General features: G+C 41.0%; 1 protein-coding gene across 17 annotated transcripts in view; it reads left to right on the top strand.

Annotated features, from left to right (window-relative positions):
* The window catches only part of MAPK9 (mitogen-activated protein kinase 9), a 60637-nt gene that overhangs the window by 28731 nt on the left and 15174 nt on the right, over positions 1–16732 (top strand). For 12 of the 17 annotated variants that reach the window (XM_005661444.4, XM_003354171.6, XM_005661439.4 and 9 more), the window contains 4 exons: positions 1176–1234; positions 3681–3819; positions 13038–13203; positions 14781–14852. In XM_005661444.4, the coding sequence (XP_005661501.1) occupies positions 1176–1234; positions 3681–3819; positions 13038–13203; positions 14781–14852 (436 nt within the window). Of the gene's footprint in view, positions 1–1175; positions 1235–3680; positions 3820–10668; positions 11829–12426; positions 13204–14368; positions 14441–14780; positions 14853–16732 lie in introns of those variants that run through there. The other 5 variants (XM_085013608.1, XM_005661441.4, XM_085013612.1 and 2 more) reach the window with 3 other exon arrangements.

The raw sequence follows: 16732 nt of genomic DNA on the forward strand, positions 1-16732 counted from the left end.
TATTTACGTTTGTCTTTTAGGGCTGCACCTGTGTCATGTGGAGGTTCCCAGCCTAGAGGTCAAATCAGAGCTACAGCTGCTGGCCTACGCCACAGCCATAGCAATGCCAGATCCGAGCTGCATCTGTGACCTACGCCACAGCTCACAGCAACACTGTATCCTTAACCCACTGAGCAAGGCCAGGGATTGAACCTGCGTCCTCATGGATACTAGTCAGATTGGTTACTGCTGAACCACGACAGGAACTCCTCATGTTTTAGATTTAAATTTTTGTTCCATTTTGAGTTTATCTAGGTATAAAGATTGAAGTATGGGAGTTCCCGTCGTGGCTCAGTGGTTAACGAATCCGACTAAGAACCATGAGGTCGTGGGTTCGATTCCTGGCCTCGCTCTGTGGGTTAAGGATCCGGCGTTGCTGTGAGCTGTGGTGTAGGTTGCAGACGCGGCTCGGATCCCAAGTTGCTGTGGCTGTGGTGTAGGCCAGACGCTACAGCTCTGATTCGACCCCTAGCCTGGGAATCTCCATATGCCGCAGAAGTGGCCCTAGAAATGGCAAAAAGACCAAAAAAAAAAAAAAAAAGAAGAAGAAGAAGCGCTCAATAAAATAAAAAATAAAAAAAAAAGATTGAAGTATAGTTCCAGTTTTATTTTTTCCTTGGCTAGCCAGCCACCCCAATCCTATATACTGAATAATTCATCTTTCTTTCTCTCAGTCATTTGAAATGATTGAGAATGTGTGTTTGATGCTCCAATAGCAGGATTCATTGTTTAGCTGTTGGGGTGCCAGGACCAAGGCCTGTAGTGGGGTCAGTTCTTGAACCCTTCTTTTCAGGGTTAACATATTGCTTTTTTTCAGTATTTTTCTACGTGTAATCACTACTGTTTTATGTTCAAAGCCAGGAAGACATTATGTGTTAAAATTCTGTGATAATGAGTTACTAGGGATACATAAAAGTGGTTTGATTAAAAGTGTATCTTATTTCCAAGGTGAGAATCCTAATCATTTAACTTTTTCAAATGCTATGTAATAGAATGTTTGGGTAAAAGCAATAACAACAATACTAAATACTGAGTTCTGTAATTTTTTCCAGTTTTAATACATTTTACTGTTAAAGTTAATTTTTATAATCATGTAGAGTCATTTGACATGCTGACATGTAATTTTCTCTTTTCAGATAATTAGTTTGTTAAATGTGTTTACACCACAAAAAACTTTAGAAGAATTCCAAGATGTGTAAGTATTATTTTTATTGAGTAGTATACTGTGCATCATAGACTGAAAACTTAAAAAAGAAAGTAACTGCTTTTTTAACTTAGGAAATGTAGTTGGCAATACATTTTTAATGATTGCTTAGCCACTTTTCTCTGTAGGAGGAAAATATCAAGGAAAATGGATAATAATAATATTCAACTATTTATTCCTGGATGGTTATCATTTCTATGACAGATAAAGGATGCCTGAAAATACTTCTTCAGAGCAGACAGTATTATTAGTGCTGCTGATTTGCTTTACTTAAATATAAAATGTTTTTCTCCAGTCCTCTGAAAGCCCAGATTGTAGGGTTCAGGTGTTTACAATTATTATTTGAAATGGGTAAGTCATTAAATATTGTCTGTTTCCAAAATCTGAAATAGAATCATCTTTTTAACAATAAAATGAAATGTTAATTTGTTATTGAGATATAATGCCTAACCTCACCCTAAATTTATTGGTGTATTCATTAGCTCAACAAATATTTGATTGCCGACTGTGTGCTAGACTATCTCTTGAACTTGGCATACTTTAGTAACCAAAACAGGCAAAAATTCCTTTTATTATTTAAGAATTGCAGGTGGTTGTATTTCTTTCTAGAGCTTGCTGGAAAGCAAGGGAAGATAGACAATCAAAATAACAAATAAATGATGTCCTTCTTTAGGATGTTGCAATTTTAAGAAGGGTGGTTAGGGAGGGACCTCACTGGATTGGTGACATTTGAGGAAAGCCTTGAAAGGATTGAGGGGTTTAGTTCTATAAATATTTGGGAGAAGGCAGAAGAATCAAGATAGAAGGAACAGGCAGTAGAGGTGGGCTCAGAGAAGTGACAGAGCCAGACACTGCTGGACCTCTAGACCATTGTAAGGATTTTCCTTTACTCTAAAGCAAACTAGTAAGACTTTCAGCCAAGAAGTGAGCTTATCTGACTTACATTTTAAAAGAATAACTTTCGGAGTTCCTGTTGTGGCGCAGTGGTTAACGAATCTGACTAGGAACCATGAGGTTGCGGGTTTGGTCCCTGCCCTTGCTCAGTGGGTTAACGATCCGGCGTTGCCGTGGGCTGTGGTGTAGGTTGCAGACATGGCTCGGATCCCGCGTTGCTGTGGCTCTGGTGTAGGCTAGTGGCTACAGCTCTGATTCGACCCCTAGCCTGGGAACCTCCATGTGCCGTGGGAGCAGCCCCAAAGAAATAGCAAAAAAACAAAAACAACAACAAAAAAAAAGAATAACTTTGGTTTCTGGGTTGAGAACCCATTGTAACGGGTAAAACACAAAAGACCAGTCAGGAGGCTATTGCATCAATTCAGGTGAGAGATCATAGTGGCTGTGTTTAGACCAGAAGGGTGATAGTGATGGTAAAGGCAAGAGATTGGATACTGAAACTGTTTTGAAGGTACAATTGCAGTGTTTGTTCTTAGAGGGGTGAGTGTGAGAGAAAGAGAAGTTGAGAACAGCACCTGGAGTTTTGGCCTAAGCACCTGAAGGATAAAAGTGTTCTCAACTGAGATGAGGAAAGCTACTGGAAGAACAGATTAGGGGGTAGCGAAGCATCAGGAGCTCAGTTCTGGATGTGGATTTCAAGATGTCTCTTGGACACCCAAGTGGAACTGTGAAGTAGGCAGGTAGATAAATGAGCCTGGAGCTCAGGAGGGAAGTCTGTGTTGCAGGTATTAATTTGAGAGTTGACAGTCTATAGATGCTATTTAAAGTTTTGAGACTGGAGAGTAGAGAAGATCACCAAGACTGGGTGCAGTTAGAGAAAAGCAGGTCAAGGACCGAGTATTGGCACTTCAACAGTCAGAAGCTGAGGTAGGAAAAGGGCACAGTTGGCCAGGGATTGTAGGACTGGCTCTTGGATTTAGCATCATGAAACACATCAGGAGCCTTGAGGACAGTTTCAGCAAAGCAGTGAAGGCAAAAGCCTGATTAAAGTGAGATTAAGGAAATATGAGAGAAAAATTGGAGTTGGCAACTACAGACACCTCTTAGGGGAGTTTTCCTTTGCAAAGAGAGCAAAAATATGGAATGGTAGCTGCTGGGGGAAGTAAGGTCAAAAGTTCTCTTAAGATGAGAGCAGTAATAGTATGGTTACTATATTGCTAAGAATGATCCAATAGCAAAAATTTTAAGATGTAGGAGAATTTGAATGTTTAAGATTCTATTGACTATGATATAAAAATTGTTTTGTATTTAACTTGAAAGGCATTTATTGTTAATTTTTATTTTTTGAAAACTTTTACAGAGTTTCATTGTACATTTACTGCTTTTCAAGATACCTTATAAATGTTTAGAGAAAATAAGTTATCTTTTTACTTTAACCAGTGCAGAGTAAGTTATTACTATTTCATAAAAATTCTGATTTAATAACCATAAAAGAATTTTGGATAATTTTCATGTATACATGGCTGATCATTTATTTCCTCAGGTATTTGGTTATGGAATTAATGGATGCTAACTTATGTCAGGTTATTCATATGGAGTTGGATCATGAAAGAATGTCCTACCTTCTTTACCAAATGCTCTGTGGTATTAAACATCTGCATTCAGCTGGTATAATTCATAGAGTAAGTGATATCATATTGATTTTTTTTAAAATCACAACCATTTTATTTTCATACTCTCCAGATACAGAAGAACTTAAATTTTCAATGTTGAAAATCCAAATAAACCATGAGATCGTGTTACTTTTCCAAATATTGTGGACATTAGAAGATATTTGTGAAATGCCTGATTTACCTGGACCTACCTATGTGATTTTGAAGTAATTTAAAACTTAGAGGAAAATTGCAAGAGGAGGACAAAGAAATTCAGAATACTATTTAACCAGATTTACCTTTGTTAATATTTTTGCCATATTTGAAATCCTGTTTTTAGTGAGCAAGGAAGTTGGATTTGGGGTGGAGGAGAGTTAGAGGCCAAGGTAGTATGATACAGTTGTTTGAGAAATCTTATGTGAATTATGGCCCAAATATTCATTTCTTACATTGCGAAGTTCTGCCACACCAACATCCCAGCCATACTGGTGGGATTTTTTGGAAAGACTCCAGGCAAACTTTTTTGTTTTTTGTTTTTGGGGGGTTTTTTTGGCCACAGTCATGCAGCAGCTTGATGTGGGATCTCAGTTCCCAGACCAGGGATTGAACCCAGGCTACAGTGGGGAAAGCGCTGAGTCCTAACTACTAGACCATCAGGGAACTCCACATAGACATCTTGACCAGGCCAGGGCTCTAGTTTGAATGATGGTGTTGCCTGTACTGTCAGGGAGTAATATTTTAAAACCAGGGAGATATAATGTAATTTTCTAAGCTGGTATTATGAGTTTTTGTTATCTTTTGATTGGTATCACCAAGTGAGTGGAACATAATGAAATTTTTTTAAACAACTAAAATGTTGAGTGAGACTAGAGGTAGAGATAATATGGTTTTATTGGAAACATTCTTAGCATTCCTTAAATTATTACTATACTAATTTTGTTGACCGACTGTCTTTCAGTATTATGTTTTAACAGCAAAAAGTTGTATTTTCTCTGAACTAAAATCTGTGTGGGGAAGAAGATAGTGGGACAAGAACAATGAAGCCTGTTCATACAAAGAAGAATAGAGAGATTCTTGATAGCGCAGTAGTAGTAATTCTTTGGGATCTGTTGGGTGCCAGGAAAGGTTGATTCCATCATAGCCACAGAACAGAAGCCTAAAGAGGTAGCAGAGCCCACCAATCCAGAAGGCCAAGCCCTTGCTCCTTATCAGGAGACTGAGGCCTGAGTCGTGTCTACAGCCTGAGGCCAGTGCCTGATGGGGGCTGGGCAGAAAGATTCCTGACCAGTGTGCAGTCATTTAAGTACAGCCTTTGCTGCCACCAACTGTTCAGTTAAAATAATATAAATTCTGTTGATAAGTTTTCTTTAAAAATAGTAGCACATCTTTTTAATTACAGATAAAGACTTCCCAGCATACTATTCCATTTCTTTTCCTAAAATAGTCACTGGCCATTATATAAATTAAGGCACTCTTGGTATTTCTTAAATATATTTTGTATTAAAGTCATGCTTGAGAATAAGTTCCCAGATTATTAGGCTTCATTATGTTAGGCCTTATTGATTTTGTAAAAGGACATGGTTTATCTTGCTTGTTTCTCCCGTCTCTGCCCCAGAGATGTGTAGGGAAGCAATAGCCTCCCATTCCAGGATCCTCATAAGTGCTGCAGCATACACGTGCCTGTTAGGGGATGTTTGGTCCCTGCAGCTTAGGCCCCTGCCTGTAGACCAGAAGGTTACATAGGGTCCAGGGAAGTTTTTGGTTTACCCAGCATGATTCCACTAACTACCTCTCCATCCTGTTTACCTCTCTAATGGGTCTCCCTCTGCTTATCTTGTACCCTCCTGTTCATACATTCATGGATCTTGCAGGCTTCATGTTTGCTGTGAAAGCACCATATGCTCATTGTAGGAAAGGTAGAGAAGGCACCTGTTTGCACAGCCCCCACCCCAAGAGGTGATGAGCTGCAGTTAGTCCTTTAGTGTATTAACAGCTTTTTGTGATCTTTTCCTGTCCTTTTTCTGTATAGTATACCTTAGACATAGACACATACATTCAGTTTTATTTACTAAGATGTTTCATACTAAACATGAAATTGAATTACTCGAAAAATAAAACACCCATAATCCCACCACTTTTTACCTTGCGTAATTCAACCAATTAAATGGAATGAAAGTCACCCGATCTTCCATTGTCACCTGGAGGAGACCAGTGATCGTTTCCTTCCTAGCTTTACACTGACACAACTTTCTACTAAATATCAGTGTATCTGTTTATATTTATGTCCTTTTTAATTTGTGTTTTTCAAAAACAAGATCGTCTTGTATATAACCATTCTGCAACTTGTCGAATGAGTTGGTTGATTTTTTTTTTTTTTCAAGAATCAAATAGTTCTATAGGAGTTCCTGATGTGGCTCAGCAGTAATGAACCCAACTAGGATCCATGAGGATAGGGGTTCGATCCCTGGCCTCGCTTAGTGGGTTAAGGTTAAATGTTGCCATGAGCTGTGGTGTAGGTCGCAGACATGGCTCAGAGTTGCTGTGGCTGTGGTGTAGGTGGGTAGCTGTAGCTCCGATTGGACCCCTAGCCTGGGAACTTCCATTTATCTGTGAGTCTGTTCCTGTTTTGTACATATATACATTTGTATTTTTTTTAGATTTTAAGTGATGTCATATGGTATTTGTCTTTATCTGATTTATTTCATTAAGCATAATGTTCTCTCGAGCCATCCACATTGCTGCAAATGGCAGTATTTCATTTTTTATGGTTGAGTAATATTTGATTATATTTATATATTCGATTGTGTATACACACACACATATATATAAAATGTTATTAATCTAGTCATCTGTTGATGGGCACTTTATTTGCTTCCATGTCTTGGCTATTATAAATAGCATTTCGTTCTTCTTTCATGAAGACATTATCACTCTACAAAGATAAACTTTCTTTGAAGTTTTTTATTTCTGCCTGCTTTTTTTTTCTTTCCCTCGAGTTCCTTTTTTAGTATGTTTGTTCTTTCCCTGACATATATGAGGCATTCTGCACATGTCTGCTGGGATCTTCCGTTACTGATCCCATTTAAGACTGAAGCATTAGAAGGCCAAGTGGAAGTACATGGGTTGGGATTGTTGAATGAGAGATTTTTCTCTAGGGCAACAGGTAGCCATGGTGTCTCTTTGCAGGTCTTTTCCCTGGGCATCATTTAGTTTCTCTAGGAAAGGCTCTGGTTTCCTGACCGAGGGAGATTAACCTGGTTGCTAGTGTGAGAGCTGTGAGGGGTGGGGCTGGGCTTTTCACGTGGCAGAATGCAGCCCTCCACTACAACGCCATGTCTTCTGGCTGGGCCCCTCACCCATGCCCTCCCCGTGCCTCATACCAGCAGATCCGTTGGTATTGTGCCTGAGGCCTGAGTCTGGAAACTTGGTTTCAATTTCTCTAGGTAATAGGCCAGTAGGACTGAAGAAGGAACCAAGGCCTCTCTTCTGGAGTGGAGTGGGGCATCTGAGAGGTCTCCCTTTATCTTTCTGTGACCCTTCCCCTAAATATCCCTCCCTGTCTTGCTCCCTGCCCCACCTGCCTTCCACAGCTCCTGTCATTCACTTCCTCAGCCCTTCCTAAGTGTGCGGTCCACCTTATCTCACTGTGAGCCACTCACTGAGGTTGAGGTTTACTTGGCCAAGTCTTTTATTCCTCTCTCTTTCCCATCCCCGTAGAGCATGTGGGCTTTTTCACTGAAGGCACTAGTGTACCACAGTGGCATTAGATATGCAAGAGATGCATTGAGAGAAAGCCTGTGAGGAAGACTGGGAGGAGTGAGTCAGGAGGTGGGGAAGCTGGCAGAGGGCAGCACAGTCTGACTCCTGAGAGTAGAGAGGACATGAAGGAAGATTGGGAGCTGACTGCAGGATGCAGTGCAGCTCTTGGAGAGTTTGCTGGCTCCTAAGTCTTAAAGGAATCTGGTGTCTCATAGGAATGGCCCTCCTTCCCTGTGCAGTCACTGGCCAAGAGCCGCCATGGGGTGTGTGGCCTTGTCATGAGCAGTGGGGAATGTCAGGGCACCTCAGTGGGGTGTCTGTCACTTGTACTCCATGCAAGCATTTTCATGGCCACAACCATCAACCCTTGCCTCCCTCAGCTCTGCTTCTCCATATAGGTCAGGAGCCCCTCAGGCTCCCCTTGGACCCCCCTTCCTGAGGGGAAGGGGAAAACTGTAGCCCCTTGTCACTACAGTTGATCTCGAGGCCACAATGGGTACTCATTCTCTGTCTTCTCCATTATTCCTACTCTCAGCCATCCCTTGGCAGGTCTCTGTGCCTTACCTGGATGTGACCCAGATCTTCATTCATGAGGGGTCTGAGTGTCATGGCTCACAATGGGCTACTGGGTCCATGGACCTACCCATTGATCATCCTCTCAGTCCCTCATTGTGTCACTGGAACTGATACACTTGGCAGTTGGAATGACCCCTACATTGGTCTGTGAGGGAAGAGTTATGATGCGGAAGGCTGAGTGAAACCTGAAACTGCGCCCCTCAAGATAGTACATCCAGGGAGTTCCCGTCGTGGCTCAGTGGTTAACAAATCCGACTAGGAACCATGAGGTTGCGGGTTCGATCCCTGGCCTTGCTCAGTGGGTTAAGGATCCGGCATTGCTGTGAGCTGTGGTGTAGGTTGCAGACGTGGCTCAGATCCCTTGTTGCTGTGACTCTGGCGTAGGCTGGCGGCTATGGCTCTGATTGGACCCCTAGCCTGGGAACCTCCATATGCCGTGGGAGCGGCCCAAGAAATTGCAAAAAAAAAAAAAAAAAAAAAAAGATAGTACATCAGAAACATGATCGAACTCTAGGACGTGAGGGAGAATAAAGGAGATTAAGTGCTGCCATTAAAACCTAAAGAATGCCAGGATAGTAGCCCCTCTCATATCTTAATTCACTGGTCCAGTCCTGGAAAAAACTAGATGAATGTTAGACTCCTGAGGCTTAGCTTATCAGTAGTCCTGATTGCAACTGCTGTGCCGGACACGGCATTGTTGCTAGAGCAAATTAGTAAGTCCTCAGGTGTAACACGTTAGTCATTGACTGGGCAGATGCATCCTTCCATACTGATTGGAGAAGAGGATGAGGAATTCCCATTGTGTCCACTCACAACGTGTGTCCAGTACTTCTCCAAATGTCTAGTTTCCTGGCCCAGGTACAATCAGGGTAATGGACACTTATTATAGTGTGCAGGGTCTTCCCTCCTAGGACACCTCTCAGTCACTGAGTTCCAGACCAAGAACCCACAAGGAATAGTGATGCCCACAACCTCCCACTCCTCTGCTCCTTTTTTTTTTTTTTCTCTTTTTGGCTCCCCCTTGGCATATGGAATCCCCAGGCCGGGGATCATATCCAAACTGTAGTTGCAACCTAAGCTGCAGCTGTGGCAATGCCCAGATCCTTAACCCACTGTGCCAGGCCAGGGATTGAACCTGTGTCCCAGTGCTCCCAAAATGCCACCAGTCTCTATGCACCACATCAGGAACTCCCCCCTCCTCTGCTCTTACCCTTCTTTGGCTACACAGATGTTTCACGCACCCTTCTTGGCTGCCCCAGGGATGCTAGGCTCTGGTAGCTGTCCCCACACTCTGTGGATCAAGACCCTAAATTTAGGTGTCACTTGTATTTTAATGTGTTTCTTATTTTCCTTGTTTGGGACAGTTTTAAGATTTGAAGGGGCAGAAATGTCTTTGCCATCTTCAGCCTGCAAGTCCAGTTCCTTTGTGGAAAGCTGCCTCTGGTTATGTGTGGGGACTGATGAGAGAGCAGCTATGCATGTGAGGAGCCCCAGGAGCCCTGGGCCCTCTTTAATTAAGGAAACTCCCCTTTGACAGGCCTTTGGGAGGCAGGCCACCTCTCCCCGTTCTGCCAGGAGGAACTATACACACCTTTGACAGCCTGGTTTGCACTTTATTATCATGGTTTTCCAGCAGATGGCAGTAAAGTATGTTGTTCCGACAAGATGAGTGCAAGAGGACCATTTTCTTTTTTTTTTTTAATGTTATGATTTTTATTTTTTCCATTATAGTTGATTTACAGTGTTCTGTCAATTTGTACTATACCGGAAAGTGATCCAGTCATAATATCATGTTCCATCACAGGTGACTGGATATAGTTCCCTGTGCTATACGGCAGGATCTCATTGCTTATCCACTCCAGATGCAATAGTTTGCATCTATAACCCCAGACTCCTGGACAAGGACAATTTTCTAATCACTCAGCAGTTGATCAGGCTGGCTGGTGGCATTGCTCTAATCATCCTTGTTCACGTGGCTGTGTGTTAAAGACCAGTTTTGATTCAGGGGCTGCTGGGTAGTAAAGTATAGACATTTCAAATTTGTAAAATACCAGTCTCCTAAAAGAAAGCACCTGTTGACACCCCTACCAAGAGTATAAGGAAGGGTCCATTTCTGCTTCTTCCTCCAATACGGGTGTTGCCATTCTTTTTCTCATTGCCAGAGGAGAGACTAAAAGTCATTCCTTGTTTGGAATTTTAATTTTCATACAGTTGAGCATCATTTTATCCATAGTAATTTGTATCCTGAATTATACATTGAGAAATACAATGGTTCTTGCCATATTCTTTGATTTTAAAAAAGGAAGCTAGAAATGATTTGGTTTGTTTTACTTTAGCTGCATCACTGCCTCCTCACGGAAAGGGTGGCAGGTTTGTGTGGGGCTGATCCTTCCTGGGCTTTCCTTTGTGCAGAATAGCAGCTTCAGGGCTGGGTGGCAGCGCCCCCTCAGCACTTCCCCGCATTGGGACTTGAATGGGGAAGTGCTTTGGGGCCAGCTGGGGCCAGGGTATCTACATGGAACTTGGTGGAAATCTTCATTGTGGTTTTTTTTTTTTTTTTTTTTTTTTTTTGTCTTTTTAGGGCCACACCCATGGCATATGGAGGTTCCCAGGCTAGGGGTTGAATTGGAGCTGTAGCCACTGGCCTACACCACAGCTCACGGCAGCACCAGATCCTTAACCCACTGAGCAAGGCCAGGGATCGAACCTGCATCCTCATAGATGCTAGTCAGATTTGTTTCCACTGAGCCATAATGGGAACTTCTCATTATGTTTTCAAGCAATATACATTTATAAGTTATATTTTACTGAATCCAGAAAGTTTAGAAAGGGGGCAGTTAGTAGTAATGAAGCATCAGTTTAGCTGCTTTAATTTTAGAATGCTTTTCTGCTTATCCCAGTAATTCTTAGCAGCCATCACTGTGTTAAGACACACCTATGCCCACTGGTGACACATGGATTGGGACGTTTCAGCCAGGTGCTGAGCCTGAAACATCACGTAAATACTCCTAGGCTTTACTGTATGGTGTGACTTGGCAGTTTGACATTGTAGCTGCTTGTGAAAAGAATAGATGTGGATTGTTTAAAAGTCAGTTTCCAGGGTGAGTTTGCAGGCTGGAATCCCAAGCAAGAGTCACATTCATATGGCCTAAGGAAGAGTTTTGGGTGAGGGACTCACCATGAAGAAAGGCCCTAGAGTTACAAGGGGAAAAACTGCAGATGTAGAAGTTGTGTTGTGTTGAGAGTGTGATGGAGTGTGATGTGTACATTCACTTGGCAAACATTTTCTGTGAGTCTGCTGTGTGTGTCAGACTCGGTGCTGAGAGCAGAGTGAGGGCTTCAGTGGCCTTCTCTCACAGAGCCTGGGCTAGAAAGGGAAGAGGAGGGACTTCAGTCATGTGTATGCTGGGGAGTGGTGGCTCCTAGAGGAGGGGGTAGGAAGTTAGGGTTGGTGATCATGGGATTCTTCTTCCAAGGAAAGAAGCCTTTGGGAGCTTCCAGGGTCGGAGAATTCTAGCCCTGTGCCACTAGCCGCCTGAGGCTATTAAGCACTCTGAATGTAGCTCTAATTGTAAATAAACACTGGATTTCAGTACCCAAATAAAGGAATGTAAAGTATTTCGTTAATAATTTTTATATGGGGGTTACATTTTTTTTTTCTTTTTAGGGCCACACCTGCAACATATGAAAGTTACCAGGCTGGGGTCGAATCGGAGCTGCAGCTGCCAGCCTACACCACAGCCACGGCAATGCCGGATCCTTAACCCACTGAGCAAGGCCAGGGATGGAACCTGCATCTTCATGGATACTAGTTGGGTTCGTTACTGCTTAGCCACAATGGGAACCCCATGTTGATTATGTTTTAAAATGATAATGCTATGGAGGTATACTGGATTAAAGAAAATATATTATTAATGTTAATTTTACCTTTTCTAGTCACTCTTTCTAAGGTGGCTATTAGAAAATGGAAATTACTTATGTGACTTGAATTATATTACTGTTGGACAGCAGGAAAGAGCCACAGGGTTGGGAACTGGAGGATGACCAGGCATGGAGGGAGGTGTGGTGTTGTGGAAGTTCTCAAGAAAGTTTTAAGCAAAAGAATGTCATGAAGCTTTCCACATGGGTAAAGACAACTGTCTGACTTCTCAAGGCTGATTTAAATTTCTTTAGTTTATCTCCTTCTTGGATTGATCCTTTAATCATTAGGTAACGTCCGTCTTTGTCTCTTGTGACCTTTATTTTATTTTTATTTTTTTGTCTTTTTGCCTTTTCTAGGGCCGCTTCCCACGGCATATGGAGGTTCCCAGGCTAGGGGTCCAGTCAGAGCTGTAGCCACCGGCCTATGCCAGAGCCACAGCAACTTGGGATCCGAGCCGCGTCTGCAACCTACACCACAGCTCACAGCAATGCCGGATCCTTAACCCACTGAGCAAGGCCAGGAATTGAACGCGCAACCTCATGGTTCCTAGTCGGATTCATTAACCACTGCGCCACCACAGGAACTCCCTTTCTTTATTTTAAAATATCTTTTGTCTGATGTGAGTATTGCTACTCCTGCTTTTCTGTAATTTTCATTTGCAAGTAATATTTTCTTCCATCCCCTTGTTTTAAGTCTGTATTGTCCTAAGATTTGAAGTGGGTCCCTTGTAAACAGCATATATATGGGTCTTATTTTTATATCCATTCAGCCAGTCTGTGTCTTTTAGTTGGAGCACTTAATCCATTTACATTCAGTGTGGTAGAATTTTCCAAAATGGTTCCAAAAATCCCAGGGTTCGATTCTAACTTTGCTCCTTCTGGCGTTCTCACATGCTTCAGTAGTCACTGACCTCACAAATCCTTACCAATGTGAGATTGTTTACTTAGCATGCTTTGGTTCATTTTTCTAATTTAAACCATTTCTATCCTAGGATTTGAAACCTAGCAACATTGTAGTAAAATCAGATTGCACCCTTAAGATTCTTGACTTTGGCCTGGCCCGCACAGCATGCACCAACTTTATGATGACCCCCTATGTGGTGACACGGTATTATCGGGCACCAGAAGTCATCCTGGGCATGGGCTATAAAGAGAACGGTGAGTACAGACAGAACTGAAAGAGGCTGAGATGTTTAGAAAGAGTGCTATTAGCCATCACTAGTTTTTTTCCCTTTCCTGTGAACTATATGGAATATAATATGGAGACTGTATTATACATAGCTTATGGTAGTTCACAGATGAGAAATAATTAATTTTATATTTCCTTCAGTTAAAATTATTCACTTTAAAAATTCACTTTTGAGATTAATATTTTTGAACATTTATCAAAGCATAACACACTTACAAGGAGGTATGCAAATCCCTAGTGGGCAGCTCGGTCGGAGCACACCCACATAACCAGCGGCACCCCAGACTCTCCGGACCCTCTTTGGGTCTCAGCCCCTGAGGGAAGCCATTATCCTGATTTCCAGCACCATAGATTGGTTTTGCTTATTTTTAAACTTGATATAAATAGAATACAAAATGTGCTTTTTATGTATAGAATTGGTAGTTTTTTTTTTGAGGAGAGGTGTAGTTGTTATTATCCTACTAATATTTTAGTTGATTTACTACTGTAATGCCATGAAATTTTCTAAATATATGGTACCAATATATTTCTAAAATTGGTATTTTTTTAACAACAAAACTTATTCTAACAATATCAGAGCTCTTAGAAACTTAGCTTTTGACAAGTTTGTCTAAATTTGACTTTTGACTAAATCACATTTCCTTGTTAAGAAAAAAGGAGTCTGAAAGCTTGCCCAAGTCATATGAAATGAGTTGCACCTCAAGTTTATTCAGATGTTTTATAACCTGTGTTCCCATTCTGAGAGACACAGCTCTGTGGGCTTCCATTCCCCCGTGGACATGAGAGAAAATCAGATCCCCTGTTAGCTTCTCCCACCCGACCCCCACCAGCAGGGGCACTAAACAGCCCTCTGCCCTGGCATCTGAGGCCTGGGGTTGAGCTGGACCCCACGAAAGAGGGTGAACGGCCAGAAGTTAGGTCACCTCTGACCTGGCCTCATCTGGAGCCCAGATAAGCCTGTCCCCATGAGGCCCTGCTGACTTGACAGTTTAGAAAAGGTTCATTCTGGAGGTTTAGTATTCATATTTTACAAAAGTCTTGCTGACAAGCTGGGTTTGTCTTTGTTTGGGAGGAGGGTTTGAGAAAAGGCTTGTGGGGGTCTCTGGCTGGTTTTAATCACCTGGTGTTTGGTAGTGGACATCTGGTCTGTCGGGTGCATCATGGCAGAAATGGTCCTCCATAAAGTCCTGTTCCCAGGAAGAGACTGTATCCTTCACAGGGAGAGACCTGGCACTGGCCACAAGGGCTGGGGGGTGGGGGTGGGCCTTTGCCTAGAAACATCTTCGTGGGGATAAGCACTTCTTATTTCTGGGGCTTTGTTTTTGAAACTGTAAAGTATTGGGCTCTTTGGCACTAAAAGCCCAGATTGCTGCAAACTGAAGGCCAAAATAGAGATCAGCAATCTTTCATACTGTGTAAAAAGTTCACCCTTAATGAGCAATTTATTTTCCATATTTGTGTGTTTAGTATACTGTTAGAATTCCTTTTCCTCACCTTTGTTTTGTTCATGGCACTTCATAATTTTGTCATTTCATTTTATTTTCAGTTGATATCTGGTCAGTGGGTTGCATCATGGGAGAGCTGGTGAAAGGTTGTGTGATATTCCAAGGCACTGATCGTATCCTTCCCGGGGACCTTCCCGGCCATGCTTTCCATAAACACCAAAGGCAGCAGGAGCTCAGAAGGAAAATGTTAATTCTAGACTGTGTTCTAAGGAGGTCTTGATTGTGTTTGTTAAATTAGTGTCACAAACCAAATGGTTCCATTTTCTGTTTTCTTTTTTACTTGACTACCTGTAATGGTTTTATTGAGGCATAGAATTAAGTTAAACCAATTTATATTAGTTCTTAGTTTTATTACAAATAACTTGTAAGAAACTTACTCTTTGACAAATGTATTTTGCTATTTAAATGAAAATAATATTTATTTAGTTCATCCTATTAGTTTAACTACGAAGTTGTCTAAATTTCATAGGCCAGTATTCTTAATGTTATTTGTTTAATAAACTATTTCGTTAGTTACCAGGATGCATTCAAATATTTCTCCCCAAACTAAGAACCAGATAAAGCACACTGCATAAGACCTACATGAAAAGATTAAAGTGAAAAGTTTGTGAGGAACAATATGTACTCAATTTTTTTATTTGTTACCCTTCTGACATTCTGTAGAAAATTTTAGAAGATCCACTTAGAAGGTTATTTTGTGACACATTGGGGAAGTCTAAATAAATATAAGATTAACTTATATTGTGGTCAACAAATCATATCAACGATGTATAGCATAAAGGAGAATAGATATATGATAGTTACAATAGCTTTCTTTTCTCATATTCCTCATATTCTTCCATCTTCAATATTTTTTACTCTAACATGGTACTTCACATATACCCTTTTCCATTTGTGTTCTAACCACTTAAAATTTTCATTAGTCTTTTGATTTTGTTTTTTGTTATGAAAGCCTAAAGTGGTCTCTGTCTGCTGGCAGATTGATGGTTATCTTTAAAAGAAATCAAGTTGTGTAGTCGATGTTTTTAATGTATTTTATTAAAGTAATTTTAGTTTTTTATAATTTTATGAGGGTGGTTTTCTTGTAATGTAAATTCTTCGAACACCAACTTGGAATGAAAAGATTTTTTTCCTATCGTTTTATTTACCTTCCTTGACATTTTTCACATCACAGATTTTATGTGAAGGTAAATATAGCATTTATTTTGTTCCAATAAATTTTCTAGCAATTTTCCATACTCTGACCTTAGATTCAGCTACTTCAAACTGCAAATAAGGGGATCTTTAATTTGCAAATAAATTCACTTAAAAAGGGAAAAGTTGATGTATTCTAAAGATACTACTTAGAAGTATCTACTTAGTATTCATTTGTCTTAATTTTTATTCATTTTGCATCTTTCCTTTTTTATTAAACGTTTTCTTTAGGAGGTACAGAAATGAAAAGTATGGGAACTTTTTGGTGCATTATTAAGTAATTTTAAATTCTTAATTTACATATTAATATATTGCAATGTCAGTAATTAATAATTTTATATATAAGGTCACCTAATGTCATTCTCAAAACACATATGGAGATTACATCATTTCCAAAGATAATTTTGCTAACTTTTTCAAACATTAGATTAAAAATTACTAGCATAGAAAAAGATTCTGGGAGTTCCCGTTGTAGCTAAGCCAAAATGAATCTAACTGGCATCCATGAAGATGCAGGTTCAGTCCCTGGCCTTGCTCAGCGGGCTGAGGATCTGTCGTTGCTGTGAGCTGTGGCGTAGGTCGCAGATGCGGCTTGGCTCTGGCGTTGCTGTGGCTATGGCGTCGGCCAACAGCTGTAGCTCCGATAGACCCCTAGCCTAGGAACCTCCATATGCCACAGGTGCGACCCTAAAAAGACAAAAAAAGAAAAAAAGAAAGAAAGAAAAGAAAAAGATTCTGGAAACCAGATTACAGTTCTCAGAGATTTGCTTTAGCTTCGTGACCTGGGGAAGAAAAGAAC

The sequence above is a fragment of the Sus scrofa genome, chromosome 2 (genome assembly GCF_054392235.1).
Source record: "Sus scrofa isolate SSC_HxYL_T2T_F1_AM1 chromosome 2, Sscrofa_HxYL_maternal_Yorkshire_Landrace_v2.0, whole genome shotgun sequence".
In the NCBI taxonomy this organism is placed as follows: Eukaryota; Metazoa; Chordata; class Mammalia; order Artiodactyla; family Suidae; genus Sus; species Sus scrofa.